This window comes from Mercenaria mercenaria, chromosome 7 (assembly GCF_021730395.1).
Source record: "Mercenaria mercenaria strain notata chromosome 7, MADL_Memer_1, whole genome shotgun sequence".
Classification (NCBI taxonomy): Eukaryota; Metazoa; Mollusca; class Bivalvia; order Venerida; family Veneridae; genus Mercenaria; species Mercenaria mercenaria.
The window spans coordinates 75,447,663-75,471,026 of NC_069367.1; the positions used below are offsets into that span (position 1 = coordinate 75,447,663).

The 23,364-nt window shown below is 36.5% G+C and overlaps 1 protein-coding gene across 8 annotated transcripts in view; it reads left to right on the forward strand.

Moving 5' to 3' along the window:
- Nucleotides 1–23,364, forward strand: part of LOC123553895 (fibronectin type-III domain-containing protein 3A-like) — a 197,439-nt gene that overhangs the window by 102,311 nt on the left and 71,764 nt on the right. For all 8 annotated transcript variants that reach the window (XM_045343621.2, XM_053548683.1, XM_053548682.1 and 5 more), the window contains one exon: nt 15,791–15,954. In XM_045343621.2, coding sequence (XP_045199556.2) covers nt 15,791–15,954 — 164 coding nt within the window. The remainder of the gene's footprint in view (nt 1–15,790; nt 15,955–23,364) is intronic.

Consider the following 23,364-nt stretch of genomic DNA (forward strand, 5'->3'; position numbering starts at 1 on the left):
CTTGTACTGTAATGTTATCGTTTACATTATTTTATGTATCATATTTTATGAACTTTAGTTGCTTTCTCTTGTTGTACTTTTTTACTCTTTTTTTGGAACGCTGGCGACAGGTAATTTGTCTTTTTTTTATCTAAGATACTTTTAAAACAATTTTATTCCACTTTTTTACAAAGGGAAAATATGATTATTCTTAATAAATGAACCATAAACATCAAGGTACGTTTGATTAAATGAAGAGTAAGTCTGCATATAAAATCTGAGGGAAAAAAAGTATGACCAGACGTAGGACTCGAACCCACAATCCCGATATTGTGGTATTGACAGGTAAACGATTTGTCCATACAACTACCTGCACATGTGACAGTTTATCAGTTAAGAACGATATATGTAATATTTAGTGATATCGCTATTTATGTTCGGACACCGAAAATTAATTTACGGAAATATACGGAATATTCATGAGTGCCAGGTCAATACTTACGAACAATACTGCCAGGTTGTGTTATTGACCACCTGTTTTCAGAGACCTCCTTGTTTTTAAGATCACAAAGTTCATTTCTGACAGACACAACTACATTATTTGCACTCTAACCTGTGGACAATTTAAAGCGGCAACGTTAAAGTTTTTGATAAAGTCAAATATCTCTGTTACTATCAAAGCTTTTGACTTGAAACTTAAGTTATTTCCTATCAAAGTCTACACCAGGAGAGACAATCCCCATAACTCTGATTTGGATTTTGACAGAGTATGCCCCTTTTTAACTTAGGATGTTTTGGTTACAGCTTTATATAGTGTCCAGTATCTCTGTTACTTTCAAAGCTTTTGACTTGAAACTTTAAATAGTTATTTATCATCAAAGGCTACACCAGAAGAAACAATCCCTGTAACTCTGATTGTGATGAAATAATGCATAAAGGGGCACCTCAGGTCTTCCTCCACCATTAAAGCTGGAAATCGCCGTATGACCTATAACTTGTTGGTGCAACGTTAAACCCATCGAAATAAATAAATAAACAAGCACTGAGAAAAGTCAAGCATGCTGTCTTACGGAGAGCTCTTGTTATTTCTGAGAGTTAGCCAAAGATGCATTTAACCTTAATAATTATTGTATTTAAGCAATTCTGAATTTTCTCCATATTTGGTAATTTGGAAGGAAACGATTTTTTGTACACCTAGGTTTTATAGAAACAAGACCTCTTTGGTAATTAAACTTAAAACGTTTTGTCAATAAAGTGGATTTAAATGTATCTTCTTGATGAATGAGTTCATGGTTTTTAATTATCATTTAAGATGATGAATTGGTACAATGACCTACTTTACTTCTCTGTTTATTTTTGTTTCTGACAAAATAAATCCATTAAAAAACAGTAACAGTCAAACCAGTCTTTGCTGACATGTGTTCTTCAGTTATACCAGTCTTTGCTGATAGGTGTTCTCCAGTCATACCAGTCTTTGCTGACAAAATGTACTCCGGTCATACAAATCTTTGCTGACATGTGTTCTCCGGTTATACCAGTCTTTGCTGATAGGTGTTCTGCGGTCATACCAGTCTTAGCTGACAGGTGTTCTCCTGTCATACCAGTCTTTGCTGACAGGTGTCCTCCAGTCATACCAGTCTCTGCTGACGGGTGTCCTCCAGTCATACCAATCTCTGCTGACAATTGTGTTCTTCTGTCATACCAGTCTCTGCTGTCTGGTGTTCTCCAGTCATACCAGTCTCTACTGACAGATGTTCTCCTGTCATACCAGTCTCTGCTGTCAAGTCTTCTCCTTGTCATACCTGTCTCTGCTGACAGGTGTTCTCCTGTCATACCAGTCTCTGCTGACAGGTTTTCCCCAGTCGTGCCAGTCTCTTCTGACAGGTGTTCTCCTGTCATACCAGTCTCTGCTGACAGGTTTTCTCCTGTCATACCAGTCTCTGCTGACAGGTTTTCTCCTGTCATACCAGTCTCTGCTGACAGGTTTTCTCCTGTCATACCAGTCTCTGCTTACAGGTATTCTCCTGTCATACCAGTCTCTGCTGACAGGTGTTCTCCTGTCATACCAGTCTCTGCTTACAGGTATTTCCCAGTCATACCAGTCTCTGCTGACAGGTATTCCCCAGTCATACCAGTCTCTTCTGACAGGTGTTCTCCTGTCATACCAGACTCTGCTGACAGGTGTTCTCCTGTCTTACCAGCCTCTGCTGACAGGTGTTCTCCAGTCATTCCAGTCTCTGCTGTCAGATGTTCTCCAGTAATACCAGTCTGTGCTGACAGGTGTTCTCCTGTCATGCCAGTCTCTGCTGACAGGTGTTCTCCTGTCATACCAGTCTCAGCTTACAGGTGTCATACCAGTCTCTGCTTATAGGTGTCGTACCAGTCTTTGCTAATAGTTGTTTTCCTGTCATTCCAGTCTGTGCTGTCAGATGTTCTCCAGTAATACCAGTCTGTGCTGACTAGTGTTCTCCTGTCATGCCAGTCTCTGCTGACAGGTGTTCTCCTGTCATACCAGTCTCAGCTTACAGGTGTCATACCAGTCTTTGCTTACAGGTGTCATACCAGTCTTTGCTAATAGTTGTTTTCCTGTCATTCCAGTCTGTGCTGACAGGTGTTCTCCTGTCATACCAGTCTCTGTTTACAGGTGTTCTCCTGTCATACCAGTCTGTGCTGACATGTGTTCTCCTGACATACCAGTCTGTGCTTACAGGTGTTCTCCTGTCATACCAGTCTGTGCTGACAGGTGTACTCCTGTCATACCAGTCTCTGCTTACAGGTGTTCTCCTGTCACACCAGTCTGTGATGACAGGTGTTCTCCTGTCATACCAGTCTGTGCTTACAGGTGTTCTCTTGTCATACCAGTCTCTGCTTACAGGTGTTCTCATGTCATACCAGTCTGTGCTGACAGGTGTTCTCCTGTCATACCAGTCTCTGCTTACAGGTGTTCCCCAGTCATACCAGTCTCTTCTAACAGGTGTTCTCCTGTCATACCAGACTCTGCTGACAGGTGTTCTCCTGTCATACCAGTCTCTGCTGACAGGTGTTCTCCAGTCATTCCAGTCTCTGCTGTCAGATGTTCTCCTGTCATACCAGTCTCTTCATACAGGTGTTCTCCTGTCATACCAGTCTCTACATACAGGTGTTCTCCTGTCATACCAGTCTCTGTTTGCAGGTGTTCTCCTGTCATACCAGTCTCTGTTTACAGGTGTTCTCCTGTCATACCAGTCTCTGCTTACAGGTGTTCCCCAGTCATACCAGTCTCTTCTAACAGGTGTTCTCCTGTCATACCAGACTCTGCTGACAGGTGTTCTCCTGTCATACCAGTCTCTGCTGACAGGTGTTCTCCAGTCATTCCAGTCTCTGCTGTCAGATGTTCTCCTGTCATACCAGTCTCTACATACAGGTGTTCTCCTGTCATACCAGTCTCTACATACAGGTGTTCTCCTGTCATACCAGTCTCTGCTGACAGGTGTTCTCCAGTCATTCCAGTCTCTGCTGTCAGATGTTCTCCAGTCATTCCAGTCTCTGCTGTCAGATGTTCTCCTGTCATACCAGTCTCTTCATACAGGTGTTCTCCTGTCATACCAGTCTCTACATACAGGTGTTCTCCTGTCATACCAGTCTCTGTTTGCAGGTGTTCTCCTGTCATACCAGTCTCTGTTTACAGGTGTTCTCCTGTCATACCAGTCTCTGCTTACAGGTGTTCTCCCGTCATACCAGTCTCTACATACAGGTGTTCTCCTGTCATACCAGTCTCTACATACAGGTGTTCTCCTGTCATACCAGTGTCTACATACAGGTGTTCTCCTGTATCAATTACAATGGACATTGGTCGTGATTGTATGGTCAAATACTAGAAGGTGACTCCCAAAGGCAGGTTTATAGACGTTGGTCTTCTTTTGGAGGTGTTTGACTGTATTTCTTTGTAAGAATGTATAGATTTGAATAGTTCTTATTTTTGATTAAATTTTATGTATCTGTTTCTTTACACTTTGTTTGGAACATAATATAAGGGTATCGAAGTTCATATCTTAGAAAATGATATCAAGGTTGCCTATAGCTAAATTGATAAATTGTGTCAGGGTATCATCTAAAGTAGATTTATACCGTGTTCAGACTACGTTTTTAATCCTACATTAACTTGGGTTTATTTTTTAAACTCGTTTGCGTCCACACTATATGTGGTGTAAAACATGAATTTTTTAAAGGTCAAGTGGTTTCTGTAATGTAGCATTAAAACTACCTCGGGAGGTGGTTTTAATACTACATTAAAAAGTAATGCTACATTATTTTACAAATGTGAACGCAAATGTGGGTTATAACTGGTTTTACAATCCCAAATCCACAGATCTTACCTCTTGGAGGAAGAATACCATGTGTTTCTCTTTTGTATCAAACAACTGATGCTGTGGCTGGCAAAAGTAATTGGACTGTTGTTGAAACAAAAACATTAAATTGCGATATGGAGTCATGCTGACGCTCAAAATGGACAATCGATGGAATGAACTGAAATTCTTAGATGAACACAGATGTTTAAATATTGATGACCCCTTCTTGTTTCTGTTAGCCTCAATTCTTTGTAACCTTTTTGCTTATTGCGAGATATTTGTTAACTTCCAACAATACATGTATATATTTAAACCACATTTCTTTGCCAAGTGTGGACGCAAACTAGATTATATTTTGATGGGTTTTGAATGTCAAATACCAATTATAGCCAATTAGTGCCTAATAAAAATAAAACCGTTCTGCTAGTGTGAACACGGTATTATTACAGACAGTGTATATTACTGGGATATTGTTTATTTTGAAATTTGGTCAGTAGGACAAACACTTCTGCAGGCCTAAATTGCAGTGTAACTAAAATTACCTGGCATTTACAAAATTTCAGCATACCAGAGTCATCATCATCATCATCATCATCATCATCATCGTGTTTTCTTTGGTGATGAAGAGGGCTCTGCTGCCTGATGACATTCCAGACTTTTTTTCTGGAGATCCCATTGCCCCAATTACCCCAGTGGTATATATTACAGTTAAGTACAAATATTTTGGCAGCCATCTGCATTTTGTAGTGTCATATCATAATTCAGTATATAACAGAGTATGTGAAATGGCTGTCAATTGTTGCAAATACTTCTCTCACAGCTGTTGTAGTAAAGAATGCAAAAGAGTTATGGCCTCTAACACAAAAGATCAATCTTAAAAGGCAGCCTTGGCCAAAACTTTCAAGTATGCATCAATAATTGATTGTTATTTTCCTGACTGAACAATTTACTTGATTGTTCTTTTCAAGAAAGTTTCCGAAAATTCTTGACTAAATTCCAGCTGCTACATCATTTCTTTTTTTTTTTTCAAACCTAGAGAAAACCATGCTGTGTCTATCGTATTTATGGCTCTTTTATTGTCTTTCGAAGTGCAGTACTCTCCCCTACCTCTGACAAAAAAGTACAGGCAAGGTTTGGAAAAGAGACAAGTTTTTCCTGTTGTTTGCAGTAAGAAGCTGTTTACTTTGATGATGGGTTTGGAATAATTTTTGTTAATTTCTGGTCCTGAAATATGACAGATGTTAGGTATGTGCATAATTGAAATCTGTACTGTAAGGATTTTTTTTTCATAACTAACAGTATGAATTATAAGTTAACATATATAGTAATACTTCTGTTGGTTATGAACTATAACAAACCCTATTTCAGGTCTACGATTTTAGAAAATGTGCTGAAAAGGTCATGGTCAGTTGTTTCTACTTGTTAACCAGCCAAATTGACATATCAAAATTACTAGTCAAGTTACTTGGCTGACGACATTTCCAGATTGACTAATAGGGTTTCATTCAAATTACGTAACTGCTAGCTGAAGTTGTTATCACTCCTAAATATTTTTTGGGATTTTTTTTCAATATTTATTGACAAGTAGTTAGCTACTAAAATAGTAAGTCAAGTTTTTCTGCTCTAACTTTAGCAGAAGTAACAAGTTTGCATGACAAATTATAGGAGTAGAAGAAATGAATGAAATAAATTCCCATGAGCCCAGGAAGATTGAATTGAAGATAATGGATAGAAAATGTAAACAAGCCAGAGTATATCTTACACTTGGCCTTGTTTGGAGTCATATTGTTTACAGTTTTATTTACACAAGAAAATTGCCAGTTTAGAAAGTTATCAACATTTCTGTTCATGTTTTTATGTAATATGTCATTTTATCCTGCTGACACAGCTCATTCTTTGGGAGATTAAAAAATATATTTTATTGCAGATAGGTTTTGTATTGCTTTGTAGTAGAGCCTTTGGGGCAGAGTTCAATGGCTTTGAATCACTATATAACTGTGTGGGTTCATGCCCTACAGCAGGTTATCATTTGAGGAGGTCTGCTAGATGAATGAAATTTATGGGAGGGGCACCCTGGTTCTTTCTGTATTATAAAGCTGGAGAGTCTTAAACAGTGTCAGTTTGACAATTATATAAAATATAACAAAATTTCAGATTTCTTGTTGGTCCTCTGATACAGGATAATATTGTATATGACCCAGAATGTTAAATTGTCACGTTTGTCAACATTGTAGGAGTTTTTACAAATAGCATCTGTAAGGCTCCTGGGGATATATTTCTGTCAAAAACGTGTTAGCATAAACTCCAGCTGTCAAATTCAGTGACTGAATGTGAACACGCACTTGACATAGTTTGCTATAACAGACTAAAAACACATTTCGTGTCAGCAAATAAACGAAATTCATGTTCCTGACCTGGTAACAGTTTAATGTGATTGTCAGAAGGTTTTTACATGCACACTTGATGCACTGAAATGACTACAAAATTAAGACTGTAAATTAACCCTGGCAGCAAGTGATTTTGCGACTGCGACTAGTGCATGGTCTGCACTGTTCGCTTTTCTGTCAGTAAATTTTCAGTGAACACCCCTTTAAATAATAAGTGATGCTGCCCAAATTGAATGATTGACCAGTCCATCTTAGAAATTTAGCAGGGTAAGGGTTAAAGGTGAATGTTTTTTTCATGATGAATGTGTCTGAAGTCCTTTGCAGAGAGCAGGACACTTCTGGGAATGGATTGAAACTTCACACACTTGTCCACTGTGATGGATTGATGTGCAGCGCACAGGTTCCATACTTTGCATTTTTTGTGAAATCATGCCCCGTTTTAGTCTTTTGACAAGGCTGTTGAATAGTTCTGTGCTGATGTCCTCCCAACAGCTCTTGTTTTCCCTGGGAATATATTGATTTTAACAATGTTCTTACTTTCGAATTTGTTGTATACTGTTTATGGCATGGATAGTTCAAATCCATTCTCTCATACTGATTAATGAACAGTAAGAGAAATTATGTGATAAAAATTATGTGGGATGTCTCTGGTTTGTACTGTGTGTATTACATATCTAGTGGATGATCCAGTGCAAAGTTGATTTTTGCATTTTTGTTGGACTTTTATAGAGGATGTACATAATTTATGGGAGTGTTTGTGTGGTAAACCACAATTTACTGCATATTCTTAACAGTTTGTGGTTGTAATTACTGTATTTGGTAGGTCTTGTATATGCAGAACAGCGTTACTTACTTTCAACTCAGATCAAACAGATTTGAAATTTCAGTCGTTTTAGACTTTTGAGACACAGGATAATTATTAGAAAATACATGCGTATAAACTCATGTTTTTACCCAGTTCTGTATAGATGGTTCTTTTTCATTTTTGATGGTTTCTCAGAAATAAAATAGTGTAAAGTTCAGCAGAGATGTACGGAAGCTTTATAAAAGATGGGGGGTAGTTGGGTTTGAAAATATATAGGCTGACTTTCGACTTTCGTAGCATATTACGTAACATTTTCTTTAAATTCCAAGGGGAAAATATGATGGCTAATAAAGGGAAAATATAACAATTTTAGGGGAAAATATAGCTGATTTTGGCTGGGGGAAATAGCCTGTATTCGGCTGTAAAAGATAGCAAAAAACGTCACGGGTTAGGGTAAGAGTATTGTTACAATGATCTGCTACTAAATGTGTTAAAATGCATGACTTTTGCATGAATGTGTGATATAGTCAAGTTTAAAACCCCTCTTAAAACCCCCTAGGCACTTGTTGTATATTAAATCCACTAACAATAATTAATTTGTAGTTTGCAATAAAAAATTTGAGTGGTAATTCAGAATATTAATAAACAAATATATAGGACTACAAGTGTAAGTGGCTAATTTACTTTCGCCTTTTCAGGTTTATGGCAGATTTATGCACAGTTAATTGCGGTTTTTGAAGGGTTTTGTTATCTCTTAAGTAGGTCAGATGGATATGAATAATAGCTCTATTTTATGATTGGGTTATTGTATTTATACTTTTTTAAAAAATATTTGTCATTTCTTATAACTGTAATTTAAAGGGTATTTTGTTTCGTGAAATAGCAGACATTTTTTTTTTTGCAAATGAATAAATGAGTCAGACATCTGAAAATTGAAGATGGTTTGAAGTTAGTCTGTATCCCCTGTGAAAAAGGTTCATGAACTTCATGAATTTGTAAGAATTGAATTATTTCATGAATTATCAAAAGAGTTTATGAACTACAAGGAAAAGTTCACTAACTTATATTCATGAAGTCTCAAGTTCAAGAATATTACTTTCATGTCATGAACTTGTAAATGTAGTTCATGAACATTTTAGAAAATCCATTAAATGATTTAAGAAATACATGAACTTGAAAATGAAATTCAGATAATGATTGAAATTTTGATTGAGGAACTACAGGGTTATGACCCTGTAAAAATGTTCTAGAACTAGTATTAAGTTCTTGAACATTCAAGAAGTTCTGAAGAACTTAGAGAACTGTTCTTGAACCAGCATAACAGTTCTTGAAGACTGTGATTCTAGAACAATGATAGTTCTTGAACATTGGTTCAAAAGCTGCAAAAGTTCAAGAACTTATAGAACTTTACCAGTTCCTGAACAGTTACTGTTGGTCTAGACTAAGACTAAGAACCAAAATTGTTCATGAACACAGGTTCATTGAAAGTACTAAAATTCATAACCTTTTTCTATTTCAGTGTAACCAGTTCTTGAACCCAATTGTGAGTTTCTGAACTGTTCATTCATTAAACATAAAACTTAGGTTTATTTCCTTTTACAATAAATGGATAAGTTCGTGAACTTTTCATGAATGTTCTTGAACATTAAATTCATAATGTCACATGATCAGTTTCCATTATTTTGTTGCATGCTGGGAATTTTTTTGCACATGTGATTCAGCAATTTTTGAGAAGTTTGTGCAGCAAATAAGAAGGAAATAATTATCATACTACAGTTAGGAATGGTTTAAAAGGAACATGAATATACTGAAAATCAAATAAGTAATTATGGTGTTGTCATAAATAATTCATTTAAAAAAAATAAAATCCTTTTAAAATGTCACAAGTTTTCATGACCTTGAAGCAAAAGCTAGTATCTGAATTTCAGTCTTGAGATTAAAGTAAATTATACATTGTTTAACTTAATGTTTTGTATTTTATACAGCAATTGTTTACTTCTTATTATGCTCCCAATCACACTCTAGTTTACTGTTTTATTGTTGGGGGTGGAAAATGTCATTGTCACAGTGACTCAGCAGAGACTAAAAAAGACAGTCTCTGGCCAGGCTAACTGAACAAAAAAACTTTGACCTACAGGTTTTTTTTCTTGTATCAAGCTCTACCGAAATTGTTAAAAGAATTCCATTACATGCAGATCTCTCAGGTTTCATAGTGTTACACTCCTACCAGGTTTTCTTGACTAGTTCATGAATTTGTTCATGAATAAGTACATGAACTTAATAGTTCATGAATAAATATTCATGAAAATCAAAATTTATGTTTCATGAATTTTAATATTCATGAACTAGTTCATGAATTAAATTCATGTATGATTTTTAATTCATGAACAAGTTCATTAATATTGAGTTCATGAATATTGAGTTCATGATAATCAAAATTTATGTTTCATAATTTCAATATTCATGAACTTGTTCATGTATTATTTTAAATTCATGAACAAGTTCATGAATATAGAAATTCATGAAATATAAATTTGGACTCTCATGAATATTTATTCATGAATAAATTCATGAAGTTCATGAACCTTTTTTACAGAGGATATGTGCTGGAAAAATGATTTTATTACAAGGTAAAATTTAATGCCAATTCAGTGTAAGATCTGTGAAGTGTCTGAATACATTTCAAGGGCTGAGCGCGAAACTATTGTATCTTGTTCTTTATTTATATACAGTTACAATAGTTTCGCGCTCAGCCCACGATTTAGTAGTGCAGAGGACAAGTTTGCAGTCCTGTCAAGAGTTCCCAGTCGAAATTGATGGTTTATTACCATGGTTGACCATGGCTGTGGTAATTGGCACCACAGTCATAAAATGTGGTATCAGACCATGGTCAAAAACCACGGTCCACCATGATTTTTCACCATGGTTGACCAGTGTTTTTGACCATGGTCCCCAGGTGAAATGAAGGTCATATGACCATGAACTACCACTGCCATTTAACAAAATGTGGTTGACCATGGTCAAAACATAGTCAACCCTGGTCATGACCATGAACTACCATGGTAGTCCATATACACAGGGATCAGTCTTAAGGGATACCTGACGGACAACTAGCAAACACAAAAGCTCAAATTCTCATGGTGAGAATCAGTCCTCACATGAGCTTTAAAATGGACAGAAATAAAATCAAGTGTATGTATGTCTACTAAAATTTAATTCATTTTTTATTTGTTGATGTATCGACTCGTGATTTTTTTACATTTTAAAGAAGCATGCAATACGGAGGGAACATGATCACTCATATTGTTTATAATGGAACATTGTCGGTTGCTAAATTTTGATAAAAGAAACTAAATGTTCCATAAAATATTGGAGAAAATTTCCAAATTCTGAGAGACCGTTTCCTCCATGTTGTTACTTATGTAAATATACTGAAAATTTGGGTATATTATGTGAAAAAAAAACTTTTTTTTTTTTTGTTTTTTTTTTGTTGGATTTAACGTCGCACCGACACATGATAGGTCATATGGCAACTTTCCAGCTTTGATGGTGGAGGAAGACCCCAGGTGCCCCTCCGTTTATTATTTCATCATGAGCGGGTACCTGGGTAGAACCACCGACCTTCCGTAAGCCAGCTGGATGGCTTCCTCACATGAAGAATTCAACGCCCCGAGTGAGGCTCGAACCCACATCGATGAGGGGCAAGTGATTTGAAGTCAGCGACCTTAACCACTCGGCCACGGAGGCCCCCGAAAAAAAAAAAAAAAAAAAAAAAAAAAAAAAAAAACTTAGTAACCACTGCAGAAATCAAAATACACTATTTTGATATATTTCAAAATCAGTATATTTGAAACAATATATGTTTTGCCCTTTACAGATTGTAAACATTCATGTTGAAGGTTTGTTTAAAATATATCAAAATATTTCACCAAGACAGATAAGTAATTAATTGTATAAATATGAATTTGGAAGGGTCGTGAAAATACATGACAATTGCAGTCTATATCTATTTTTGCAGTCAGTCATTTATTTGTCAAAAAATTGCTAAGATGACAACAAATTATAGTCAGACTATGAAAGTTTACCTTTGAATCAGTCTATAAATGCAGGAAGACTATTCTATAACTAGCAGTCAGGTGTCTTTGGTGCATTGTAAAACTTGATAAGTGTGAAATTACTAACATGACCATGGTTGAAAAAAGTTGACCACGGTAGACCATGGTCTAACTGTTGATTGTCTTTTCTGACCATGGTTGACCATGGCCAATCTGATCTGACCATAATCGACCATGGCCAACCATGCTCCTGACCATGTTTTCACCATGGTATTTTGATGGTTGACCACATTAAAACAACCATCAAAAACCGTGGTCATCATTTCGTCTGGGTAATGTTTCCATTGTTGAAATATTGTAAGTAAAAGAGTTGCTGCCATTATGTTTATGATTTCAGTGATCATTACGTAACAGTACTTAGGTGCATGTGACCATATATCATTTATTTTACTCCACCGTTTTATTTTTATGCCCCCTTTGGAGGATTTCCATTCATTTATGTATCTGTAGGTGATTTCAGCATTCTACAGTATGAAAATTGATAACCTGTTACATCCAAAGGATGCCGAAATTCATTCATACAGAGAATACACAATCACACGGAAATTGTCGGTTATCATTTCTGGTCCATTACCTTAATGAAAATGTTGCAGTTATTTTGATTTTTAGCTCACCTGTCACATAGTGACAAGGTGAGCTTTTGTGATCACCCTTCATCCGTCGTGTGTCCGTCAGTCCGTGCGTCCGTCAACAATTTCTTGTCTGCACGATAGTGGTTTCATTTATGATTTTATTTTAACCAAACTTGCACACAACTTGTATCACCATAAGATCTCGGTTCCTTTCTTGAACTGGCCAGATCCCATTATGAGTTCCAGAGTTGTGGCCCCTGAAAGGGCCAAAATCAGCTATTTTGACCTTGTCTGCACAATAGCAACTTTATTTATGATTTGATTTTTACCAAACTGGCACACAACTTGTATCACTATAAGATCTTGGTTCCTTTCTTGAACTGGCTAGATTTCATTATGGGTTCCAGAGTTATGGCCCCTGAAAGGGCCAGAATTAGCTATTTTGACATTGTCTGCACAATAGCAGCTTCATTTATGATTTGAATATAATCAAACTTGCACAAAACTTGTGTTGCCATAAGATCTCAGTTCCATTGTTGAACCAGCCAGATCCCTTAAGGGGTTCCAGAGTTATGGCCCCTGAAAGGGCCAAAATTAGCTATTTTGACCTTGTCTGCACAATAGCAACTTCGTTTATGATTTGATTTTAACCAAACTTGCGCACAACTTGTATCACCACAAGATCTTGGTTCCTTTCTTGAACTGGCCAGATTCCATCATGGGTTCCAGAGTTATGGCCCCTTGAAGGTCCAAAATTAGCTATTTTGGCTTTTGCAGCCATATAGAGACTTCATTTATGGTTTTATTTGATACAAACTTCCAAAATATCTTCAACAACAATAAATCTTGGATTCCGTGACAAATCAGATCCAATCTTAGGTTCCAGAGTTATTTTATATCTGATTACCTCCCCTGATTGTAGTCAAAATGGATTTATATCAGTAAGTACTGATAGGACTTATTTGAAATTTCATTTATCATTAGTTGGACTGAGTCAATCAGGGTAGATAACTATGGACTGATTTTATGTCAAATTACCTCCCTTTATTAGCCCACCATCATCAGATGGTGGGCTATTAAAATCACTCTGCGTCCGTGGTCCGTCCGTCCGTCATTCCGTCCGTCCGTCCGTCCGTCCGTCCGTCCGTCCGTTAACAATTTCTCGTTATCGCATCTCCTCAGAAACTACTTGGGGGATTTTGACCAAACTTTGTCAGAATGATGTATTGGTACCCTAGTTGTGTCCCCCTGAAAATCAGACTGGTTCAACAATTTATGAGTGAGTTATGGCCCTTTGTTTATTTCTATAATTTATATAGATTTATATAGGGAAAAACTTTGAAAACCTTCTTGTCCAAAACCACAGAGCCTAGGGCTTTGATATTTGGTATGAAGCATCATCTAGTGGTCCTCTACCAAGGTGATTCAAATTATTTCTCTGGGGTCAAATATGGCCCCGCCCTGGGGGTCACATGGTTTATATAGACTTATATAGGGAAAAACTTTGAATAACCTCTTGTCCAAAACCACAGGGCCTAGGGCTTTGATATTTTGTATGTGACATCATCTAGTGGTCTTCAACTAAGATTGATCAAATTATACCCCTAGGGTCAAATATGGCCCCGCCCTGGGGGTCATATGGTTTACATAGACTTATATAGGGAAAAACTTTGAAAATCTTCTTGTCCAAACCACAAAGCCTAGGGCTTTGATACTTGTAATGTAGCATCATCTAGTGGTTCTCTACCAAGTTTGTTCAAATTATCCTCCTAGGGTTAAATATGGCCCCGCCCCGGGGGTCAATTGGTTCATATAGACTTATATAGGGAAAAGCTTTTAAAACGTTCTTGTCAGTAACTACAACATTCAAACTTGGACCACATGTATACTTTTGAGTGGCAAGATGAACCTTGACATGAGTTGACCTTGATTTTGACCTAGTGACCTACTTTCACATTTCTGTAGCTACAGCTTTCAAATTTGGACCACATGCATAATTTTGTGCACTGGAAAAAACTTTGACCTTTATTTTGACCTAGTGACCTACTTTCACATTTTTGAAGGTACAGGCATCAAATTTGGACCATATGTATAGTTTCGTGTTTCAAAATGAAATTTGACATTGATTTTGACCTAGTGACCTACTTTCACATTTCTCAAGCTACAGCCTTCAAATTTGGACTACATGCATAGTTTTGTGTACCAAAAAAAACTTTGACCTTGACATTGACCTAGTGACCTACTTTCACATTTTTGAAGGTACAGGCTTCAAATTTGGACCACATGCATAGTTTTGTATTCTGAAATAAAATTTGACCTTAATTTTGACCTAGTGACCTACTTTTACATTTCTCAAGCTACAGCCTTCAGATTTGGACCACTTGCATAGTTTTGTGTACTGAAATGACCTTTGACCTTTACATTGACCTAGTGATCTACTTTCACATTTTTAAGGTACAGGCTTCAAATTTGGACCACATGCATAGTTTTGTATTCCGAAATAATATTTGACCTTGATTTTGACCTAGTGACCTACTTTTACATTTCTCAAGCTACAGCCTTCAAATTTGGACCACATGCATAGTTTTGTGTACCGAAACAAACTTTGACCTTTACATTGACCTAGTGACCTACTTTCACATTTTTGAAGGTACAGGCTTCAAATTTGGACCACATGCATAGTTTTGTATTCCGAAGTAAAATTTGACCTGGATTTTGACCTAGTGACCTAGTTTTACATTTCTCAAGCTACAGCCTTCAAATTTGGACCACTTGCATAGTTTTGGGTACCAAAATGAACTTTGACCTTAAGATTGACCTAGTGACCTACTTTCACATTTCTGTAGCTACAGGCTTCAAATTTAGGACCACATGCATAGTTTTGTGTACCGAAACAAACTTTGACCTTGGCATTGACCTAGTGACCTACTTTCACATTTTTGAAGGTACAGGCTTCAAATTTGGACCACATGCATAGATTTGTGTTGTGTACGAAAATGAAATTTGACCTTGAGCTAGTCAGTAAGTCTTGAAATTTGGAACACTCAAAAATGGCACATTGGTGGGCGCCAAGATCACTCTGTGATCTCTTGTTTCGAATTAAAATGGGTATATCTCCGTAATTACGTAACGAAGATACTGATCTGAAATTTCATTTATGTCAACAGATTTATTTGGCAGATCCTTCTTTTGTTCACTTACAATAATTTTCTTTTTAATTACTTCCCTTTTACGTTAATATAAATAGCTTATTTTTAGTAACTTTTTTATTATTGGCCGTAGGGAAAAACCGAGACCACTTTTCTGTGGTACAGCATGGATGGTACCTCCAATTTTTACGTGTATTTTGACATATCTGTACCTTGTAAGAATGTTTTTTTACTTTTTGGTTAAATTTCTTTCCTTTGTTGTTCCTGTCCTTTGGACTTAGATATTTTTTCTGAGGACCTTCTTGTCCTCAAGTGCAATGATAACAGGTGAGCGATATAGGGCCATTATGGCCCTCTTGTTTATGACAAGTCTTCTTGAATAGTACAGTGCTGCTTGTTTATCTACATTGTAGCTCTAGAATTGCTTGTACAGTTTATTCTGTTGTTCATTTTAGGTCCTGCAACTGTAAGAATGGTTTCCAATAATGGTCCTCCGCTACCCATGCCGATGCAGGTACCTCCTGGTCACATGGTACAACAAATTGTAGACGAGAATGGAATTTTAACACATGTGATATTGTCTCCGCAACCACCAGGCATGATGGGAAGCCCAATGACGGTAAATTTTTAATATTATGATGTTATAACTGATATTATCATGTAATTTTTTTTTGTTGATCTGTGACTCTAGCTGCCTAGAAGTAGAGCAAACTGATTAGATGAGTATTAATTGTTACTATGTAAAGTTATACAGTACTCAAAAAGTGCAATAAGTACTGAGAGTTGTTTCAAGTCTTTCTTAAGCTCTGATTTCCAGGAAATGTATATAATGCACAATGTCTTAATTCTTTCACTTCCCATGCAAAAGCAGGGCCTTTGCAGAATATACTTTTTATTTTTGCCAAATATTTGCCATAACCTTTGCAGAACAGTTGCAGCACATGATTGCTGAATATATTCCACAGACGAGTAGAAATGGAACAAAACGTGCAACTATTCTGCAAAGCTTTTGCAAATATACACAACGCACACAGAATGCAAATACTTCGCAAACAATTTACAATTTGCAGCTGAAACTTCGGCAAATAAATCGCAAACTGATAGCAAAGTAATCGCAAAGTGATAGCAAAGTATTTGCAACTTGCATGCAAATAATATGCAAAGTATTCGCAAATACGTAACAAACAGCATAAAATGAATTTCTGAGGTTCAAATCTGAAAAACAGATGTAAATTCACAAAACCATTAAAATTTTGCAGTTTAAATAAATATTAAAAGTCAATCATTTCAGTGGTCATTCAGTAACAATAACTAAAATCATGTAATAATGTACGTTTCAACAATTGCTTGAGTAAAAAGTGTTTTATATAACTATCATTGATTAACATTACCTTTCTACATGCTGCAATATTCTCTGGTTCTTGGAAGTCTTATTGCTTAACAACATGATATTGCATTATCCTTATTCAACAATGTATATCCAGAAAAAATAATTAGAATATTATATAAATAATCTGTTTAACACAAGTTTGCATCACCAAAATATTTCTACTAACTGATGTGTAAACATTTCCTCACAATATTTTCAAAAATCCTGCCATTTGAATATAGACCAATCAGAAAACAGAATGGTTAATTACTTCCTGTACCTAGAGTCTACCAGGAAAGCAAATTCATCTATGTTAACTATTTGCAAATGTTTTGCTCTTTCATTTCTGTACAAAGTGTTTATTTGCAATACCTTTGCTAAGGAAATGAGCTAAGTGTTTGTTTGCAGATGCTTTGCTGTCTGCTAATATAATAAAGTATTTATTTGCAAAACCTTTGCAGTCTGTAATTTATCTAAGTGTTTATTTGCAAACCCTTTGCTTCAGTGTGATACGTTTTGCAGACTGTTTGCAAAAGTCTGATGCAAATACTTTGCAATCACTTGGAATATAGTTTCTGAGAAAACAAATATTTAGAATATATTCTGCAAATACATGACAAAGGGTTAAATGTGTATGGGTTTGCATTGTTTTTTCTAAGTAGATATGTGGCTAAGTAACATGTGCCATAAAATGTCTTTTCCTAATTAGATAATTATATTTCCAATAAATACTGACTTGTATTTTGTATAAAACATATTTGGTCACAATCATTACTGAAATTAATTGCGTTTTTCTGTGCATTATTAATACATCCATGGAAATGCAACTTACTGTTCTGTGATAGAATGTTATAGGGGCACTTTGTTGTTCTTCCTCAATCCAAAACTGGGAAGTGATATCGTTGGTTTGGCTTATAACCCAACAGAACAATAGTCAGTAGTACAAAATATAGGCAAGAAATAGTTGTGTTAAGTCAGCTTAATTATATATTGACCTGGAAGCTTTGACAAGATGGGAATTAGGTTAATGGACATGATGTCTGGCAAGTAACCCAGATTTCCATAAGTACCTGGCACTAACTAAGTCAAAAAACCAATTAGTCTTCTAATCTGTGTATTAGTTGACTGTATTTACAGAAGTGAGTCAGAGTTGTACCTTGTGTAGTTACAATTGCAGATGCAGAATTGTTGGGTTTTTTTTGTTGGTTTTTATGTCAGACCTGATGCAGTTTTAAGTCCTATCAGCTTTTCACCTTTATAGTAATAGAGGAGAACACAGGCCTGGTGTCACTCAGGGCATTTTTCTTGCCTGGTCAGTAACACCATTGTGTCAACTTCGATGTGTCACCTAACTGATTCCTTGCATGAAATACTTATATGACCCTGATCAGAGTTTGAATCCACAATGGTAAGGGGCAACTTATTATGCCCCCACTTCAAAGAAGGAGGGGTATATTGTTTTGCAGATATCGATCGGTCTGTCCGTAGACCAGTCGGTTTCCGGATGATAACTCAAGGATGCTAATGGGCCTAGGATAGGGAGGTTGGTCATGACCAGCAGATGACCCCTGTTGATTTTGAAATCAGTAGGTCAAAGGTCAAGGTCACAGTGACCTGAAACAGTTAAGTGGTTTCCGGATGATAACTCAAGAACGCATGGGCCTAGGATCATGGAAGTTGATAGGGAGGTTGTTCATGATCAGCAGATGACCCCTATAGATTTTGAGATCAGTAGGTCAAAGGTCACGGTCACAGTGACCAGGAACAGTTAAACTGTTTTCGGACGATAACTTGAGAACGCTTGGGCCAAGGATCACGAATCTTAATAGGGAGGTTCAGCATGACCAGCAGATGGCCCCTATTGATTACGAGATCAGTAGGTCACAGGTCAGGGTAACTCGGAACAATTAAACCGTTTCTGGATGATAACTTGAGAATGCTTGGGTCTAGGATCATGATGGTTGATCATGACCAGCAGATGACCCATATTGATTTTGAAATCAGTAGGTCAAAGGTCCAGGTCACAGTGACCCAGAACAGTTAAACCGTTTCTGGATGATAACTTAAAAACGCTTGGGCCTAGGATCACAAAACTTTTTAGGAAGGTTGAGCATGACCAGCAGATGACCCCTATTGATTTTGAGGTCAGTAGGTCAAAGTTCAAGGTCACAGTGACCTGAAACAGTAAAAACATTTCTGGACGATAACTTGAGAATGTTTTGGCCTAGGATCACGAATCTTAATATGGAGGTTGATCATGACCAGCAGATTATCCCTAATGATTTTGAGGACAGTAGGTCAAAGTTCAAGATCACAGTGACCTGAAACGGTAAAATTGTTTCCAGGCAATAACTTGAGAACGCTTGGGCCTAGGATCACCAATCTTAATAGGGAAGTTGATCATGACCAGCAGATGACCCCAGTTGATTTTGAAGCCAGTAGGTCAATGGTCAAGGTCACAGTGACCAGGAACAATTAAACCATTTCTGGATGATAACTTGAGAACGCTTAGGCCTAGGATTATAAAACTTAGGATGGAGGTTGATCATGACCAGCAGATGACCCCTATTGATTTCGAGGACAGTAAGTCAAAGGTCAAGGTCACATTGACCCAGAACAGTAGAAGTAGTATGACTGGTAGATGACCCATAACTATTGATTTGAGGTCCAGTGCACAGTGACCAAATAATTTCTGGTTCTTATTGTTCAATCACTAAATGCATAAAGGGGAGCATTTCGTGTTCTACGAGCTCTTGTTTGAACAGAGTTACCACAAACATCATGTTCTGTTTTGTGTGAAAAACTTTGGTTACGAAAATTTAACACTGCCTGTTGGAAACGCTTTGATTAGTGAAAATTTGAGATTAAGAAAAGGCCTGTCTTTAAGTTTAGACTCGTAAGGCCAAACCCCACACATTATTTTTATTGCAACTTACTGCATCAGACAGAAGACCCCTTTGAATTAAGCGTCTGTTGGTCAGAAGTTAGGTTTACTGTGGTGTAGTCAGTTTATGATCAGTAATGGAAGACTTAAGTGTAATGTCACCAGACTGGTTTTTAGCTTATCTGATTTTTTGAAAAAAAAGGTAAGTTATTGTCATCACTTGATCGGCATCGGCGTAATAATGCATCACCTTTGCCTGGTTAAGTTTTATGTTTAGGTCAGCTTTTCTCCCAAACTATCAAAGTTTTCGCTTTAAAACTTACAACACTTGTTCACCATTTATAGCTGACTCTTAAATTTACAGCAAGAAACATAACTTCATCCTGCTTTTTGCAAGAATTATGGCCCCTTTTGGACTTAGAAAACATCAGATTTCTTGGTTAAGTTTTGAGTTTAAGTCAATCTTTCTCCTAAACGGTCAAAGCTAATTTGCTTTAAAGCTTGGAGCAGCTATTTGCCTTTAAAAGCTGACTGCACAGCAAGTACCGTAACTCTACATTGCTTTTTGCAAGAATTATGGCCCCTTTTGGACTTAGAAAATCTACTATAGAGAGAATAAAATATCAGAGGAGTGTCTGCACCTGCAAGGAGGTGCTCTTGATATAATCTTTGTTGATACTATGTCTAAAATCTGACACACTAAAATACACTGACATTTTGATAAATTACTGTTGAATGTTTCAAACTTGGTGGGAAGTTTATGATTGAATGAAACAGAGATAGATATAAGCATTCTTCCAGATAGTATTTGTCAGGTAGTCAATGTTTAGAAAAACAAGGTATATTTTTTATTTCCAGTTCTTCTACAGTAAGGTAAGGTTATGGAGGGAAGTAATCATTTTTACTGACATTTTTGTAAAAATTTTATTTTAATTTCTATTAAAACTAAAAAAAAAAGAAATAGGTGACATTTCAATTTGTGGGATTTTGTACATAAAGGTTTTTTCATCATCATCATCATTGACAATAACATCATCAACAACATCAACATCTTCCTATTTCTTCTTCAGTACTAGTCCCTCCTGAATTGTTGCATGCATTGCATTAGGAAACAATATAACAGTTATACTGGTATTAGACGATTCTGACCTTGACCTTTTAACAAACTTGGTCAATAGATCTATTAATAGAAAACTATATATTGATTTTATTACCTGTCTTAATGGTTTCATTAATGAAACATTTTGTTTCCAGAAACTTTCATTCAAAATAGGTCAAAGTAAAAAGACACCATATTCTGTCCTTTAGAATGAATGATTGCATTTTGATTGAAAGTCATTGCAGGTTCATGTTATGAACCTGCATTATGAAAATGTTTATATATGGACATTATTTAATTTGTAGCAATTATTTCCTCTTTTTAGCTCACCTGAGCACAAAGTGCTCAAGGTGAGCTTTTGTGATCGCCCTGTGTCCGTCGTCGTCAGTCGTCCGTCGTCAACAACACACTAGAGGTCACAATTTTAGCCCAATCTATATGAAAATTGGTCAGAATGTTACCCTCAATAAAATCTTGGATGAGTTTGATATTGGGTTATCTGGGGTTAAAAACTAGGTCACCAGGTCAGATCAAAGGAAAAGCTTGTTAACACTCTAGAGGTCACAATTTTGGCCCAATCTTAATGAAACTAGGTCAGAATGTTATCCTCAATAAAATCGTGGACATATTTGATATTGGGTCATCTGGGGTCAAAAACTAGGTCACCAGGTCAAATCAAAGGGAAAGCTTGTTAACACTCTAGAGGTCACAATTTTGGCCCAATATTGATGAAACTTGGTCAGAATGTTTGTATTGATGACCTCTAGGTCAAGTTCGAATCTGGATCATGTGGGATCAAAAACTAGGTCAAAGAAGCAAAGGAAAAACTTGTACACTCTCTAGAGGTGACATTTATGACTGTATCTTCATGAATCTTGGTCAGAATGTTAGCCTTGATAATCTTTAGGTCAAGTTCGAATCTGGGTCATGTGGGGTCAAAACTAGGTCCAGTCATTTATATAATACACATTCATACACCTCCAAGTATGATAATCCCACTATAGCTGAAATGATGACAGCTGGAGAAGCCAGTGATGAAACAAAGTACTTATAGTGTTAATGTCCCACTGAGATTGTGACTTTCCATTTAGCCATCAGACAACAGTTGTCCTAGAAGAATGCATAGCTGCAAACTTGATGTATTTAATGAGAGTTTTATTATCAGTCATCATGACTTCTGCCTAACAAATTCTGTATATGACATCCTGTATGTGCTTCTGTACTTCCTTCAAAATTGCACATGCAAGATGGCTGCCATTCACCATGGAAACTTAGTTGTAAAGTGCCTGCTTCCAGTGCAGGTGGTCATGGGTTCGCTCCCTTGCCACGTCATACCAAAGATGTGGAAAATGGTAGTAGTAGCTTCCTCGCTTAGCGCTCAGAATAAAGAAGAATGTTACTAGGACTGATCAGCCCGGTGTCAGTAAAATGTGTCTGAATGGGGTACTTTTTGAAAAGCTTGCTATGTTCAGAATGTATGCATACTCATACCAGTATGACATCACCACACCTCTAGTGTCTCACCTAGACTGCAGAGCTCCGAGACTTAGAATGATTATTATTTTCGTTAAAATATTTACATTTTTATGACTCAATGTAACCAACTGAGCCAGTCTATATACTATACATTTTTCTGTGACAATGGGGGTGCATTTTATTTACCCAAAACTGAAATCAGCTAGATTCTGAATCATGTTTCTGTAGATTATACTGAAGTAATATTTGGTCAAAAATATGCTTCCGTGGTGTAGCTGAAAAAGTCTCTAATAATTAGATCCTTATGTTTCCATTTAATACAATAAAACTGTGAGTCAATACAGCATTACTTCACTTGTGAAATAAACTTTACATAAAATAAGACACTCTTCATGTTTATTATATATCTTCACGTGTCTGGATCACTGTGAGGAGATAACTCCTGAGATTATTCAAACTTTATAAAAATGTTGACGCAGGACGCCAGACAATGGACGCCGGACAATCCACCTATACTAATAGCTCACCCTAAAGAAAGTTCAGATGAGCTAAAAAGGAATTTTTTGCAAAAATACTGCTAAAGAGATCTGTAAGGTTATAACTGAAACTGTTTTCATCTGTCAGTCAGTGTGTTCCTCCCTATTTATGCTCTAAACCTACAGTCAAACTTCATTCACTTGAACACAAGGGGAAAGGCAAAATTTGTTCCGAGTTATCAGTATAGTTTGAACAATTTACATTATACAGGGATTTTTTGAAACCTCACGATAATTTCGAGTAAAGGACAGTGTTCGAATTATCTGCGTTCGAGAGACGGAAGTTTGCCTGTATATAGCAATGTTAACACTAAAAGTAGAATGTCATTATTTGCGACTACCCAGCGTCTATTCTCCTACGCCCAAAATAAATTATTCTGACACTATTTGCCACGAAAATTTTGTTATAGGAGAAAATAATGGTAATTTGCTTACAAATTTTATTTAGAAATTTATTCTTGTACATCCTGCTGCCTACTGGTAATTTAAAATCCTATATAAATCTGATATTTTCTGCCTAACATTTATGTAGGACATTATGAAATAGATTTTTTTTAAAAAACAACATATCTTGTCATATTTTGATGAATTAGAACAGAGCATTTTTACTAAAAGACTGAAACTTGAGGGCCCTGAAGGCCCTGTATCACTCACCTGACGTATGA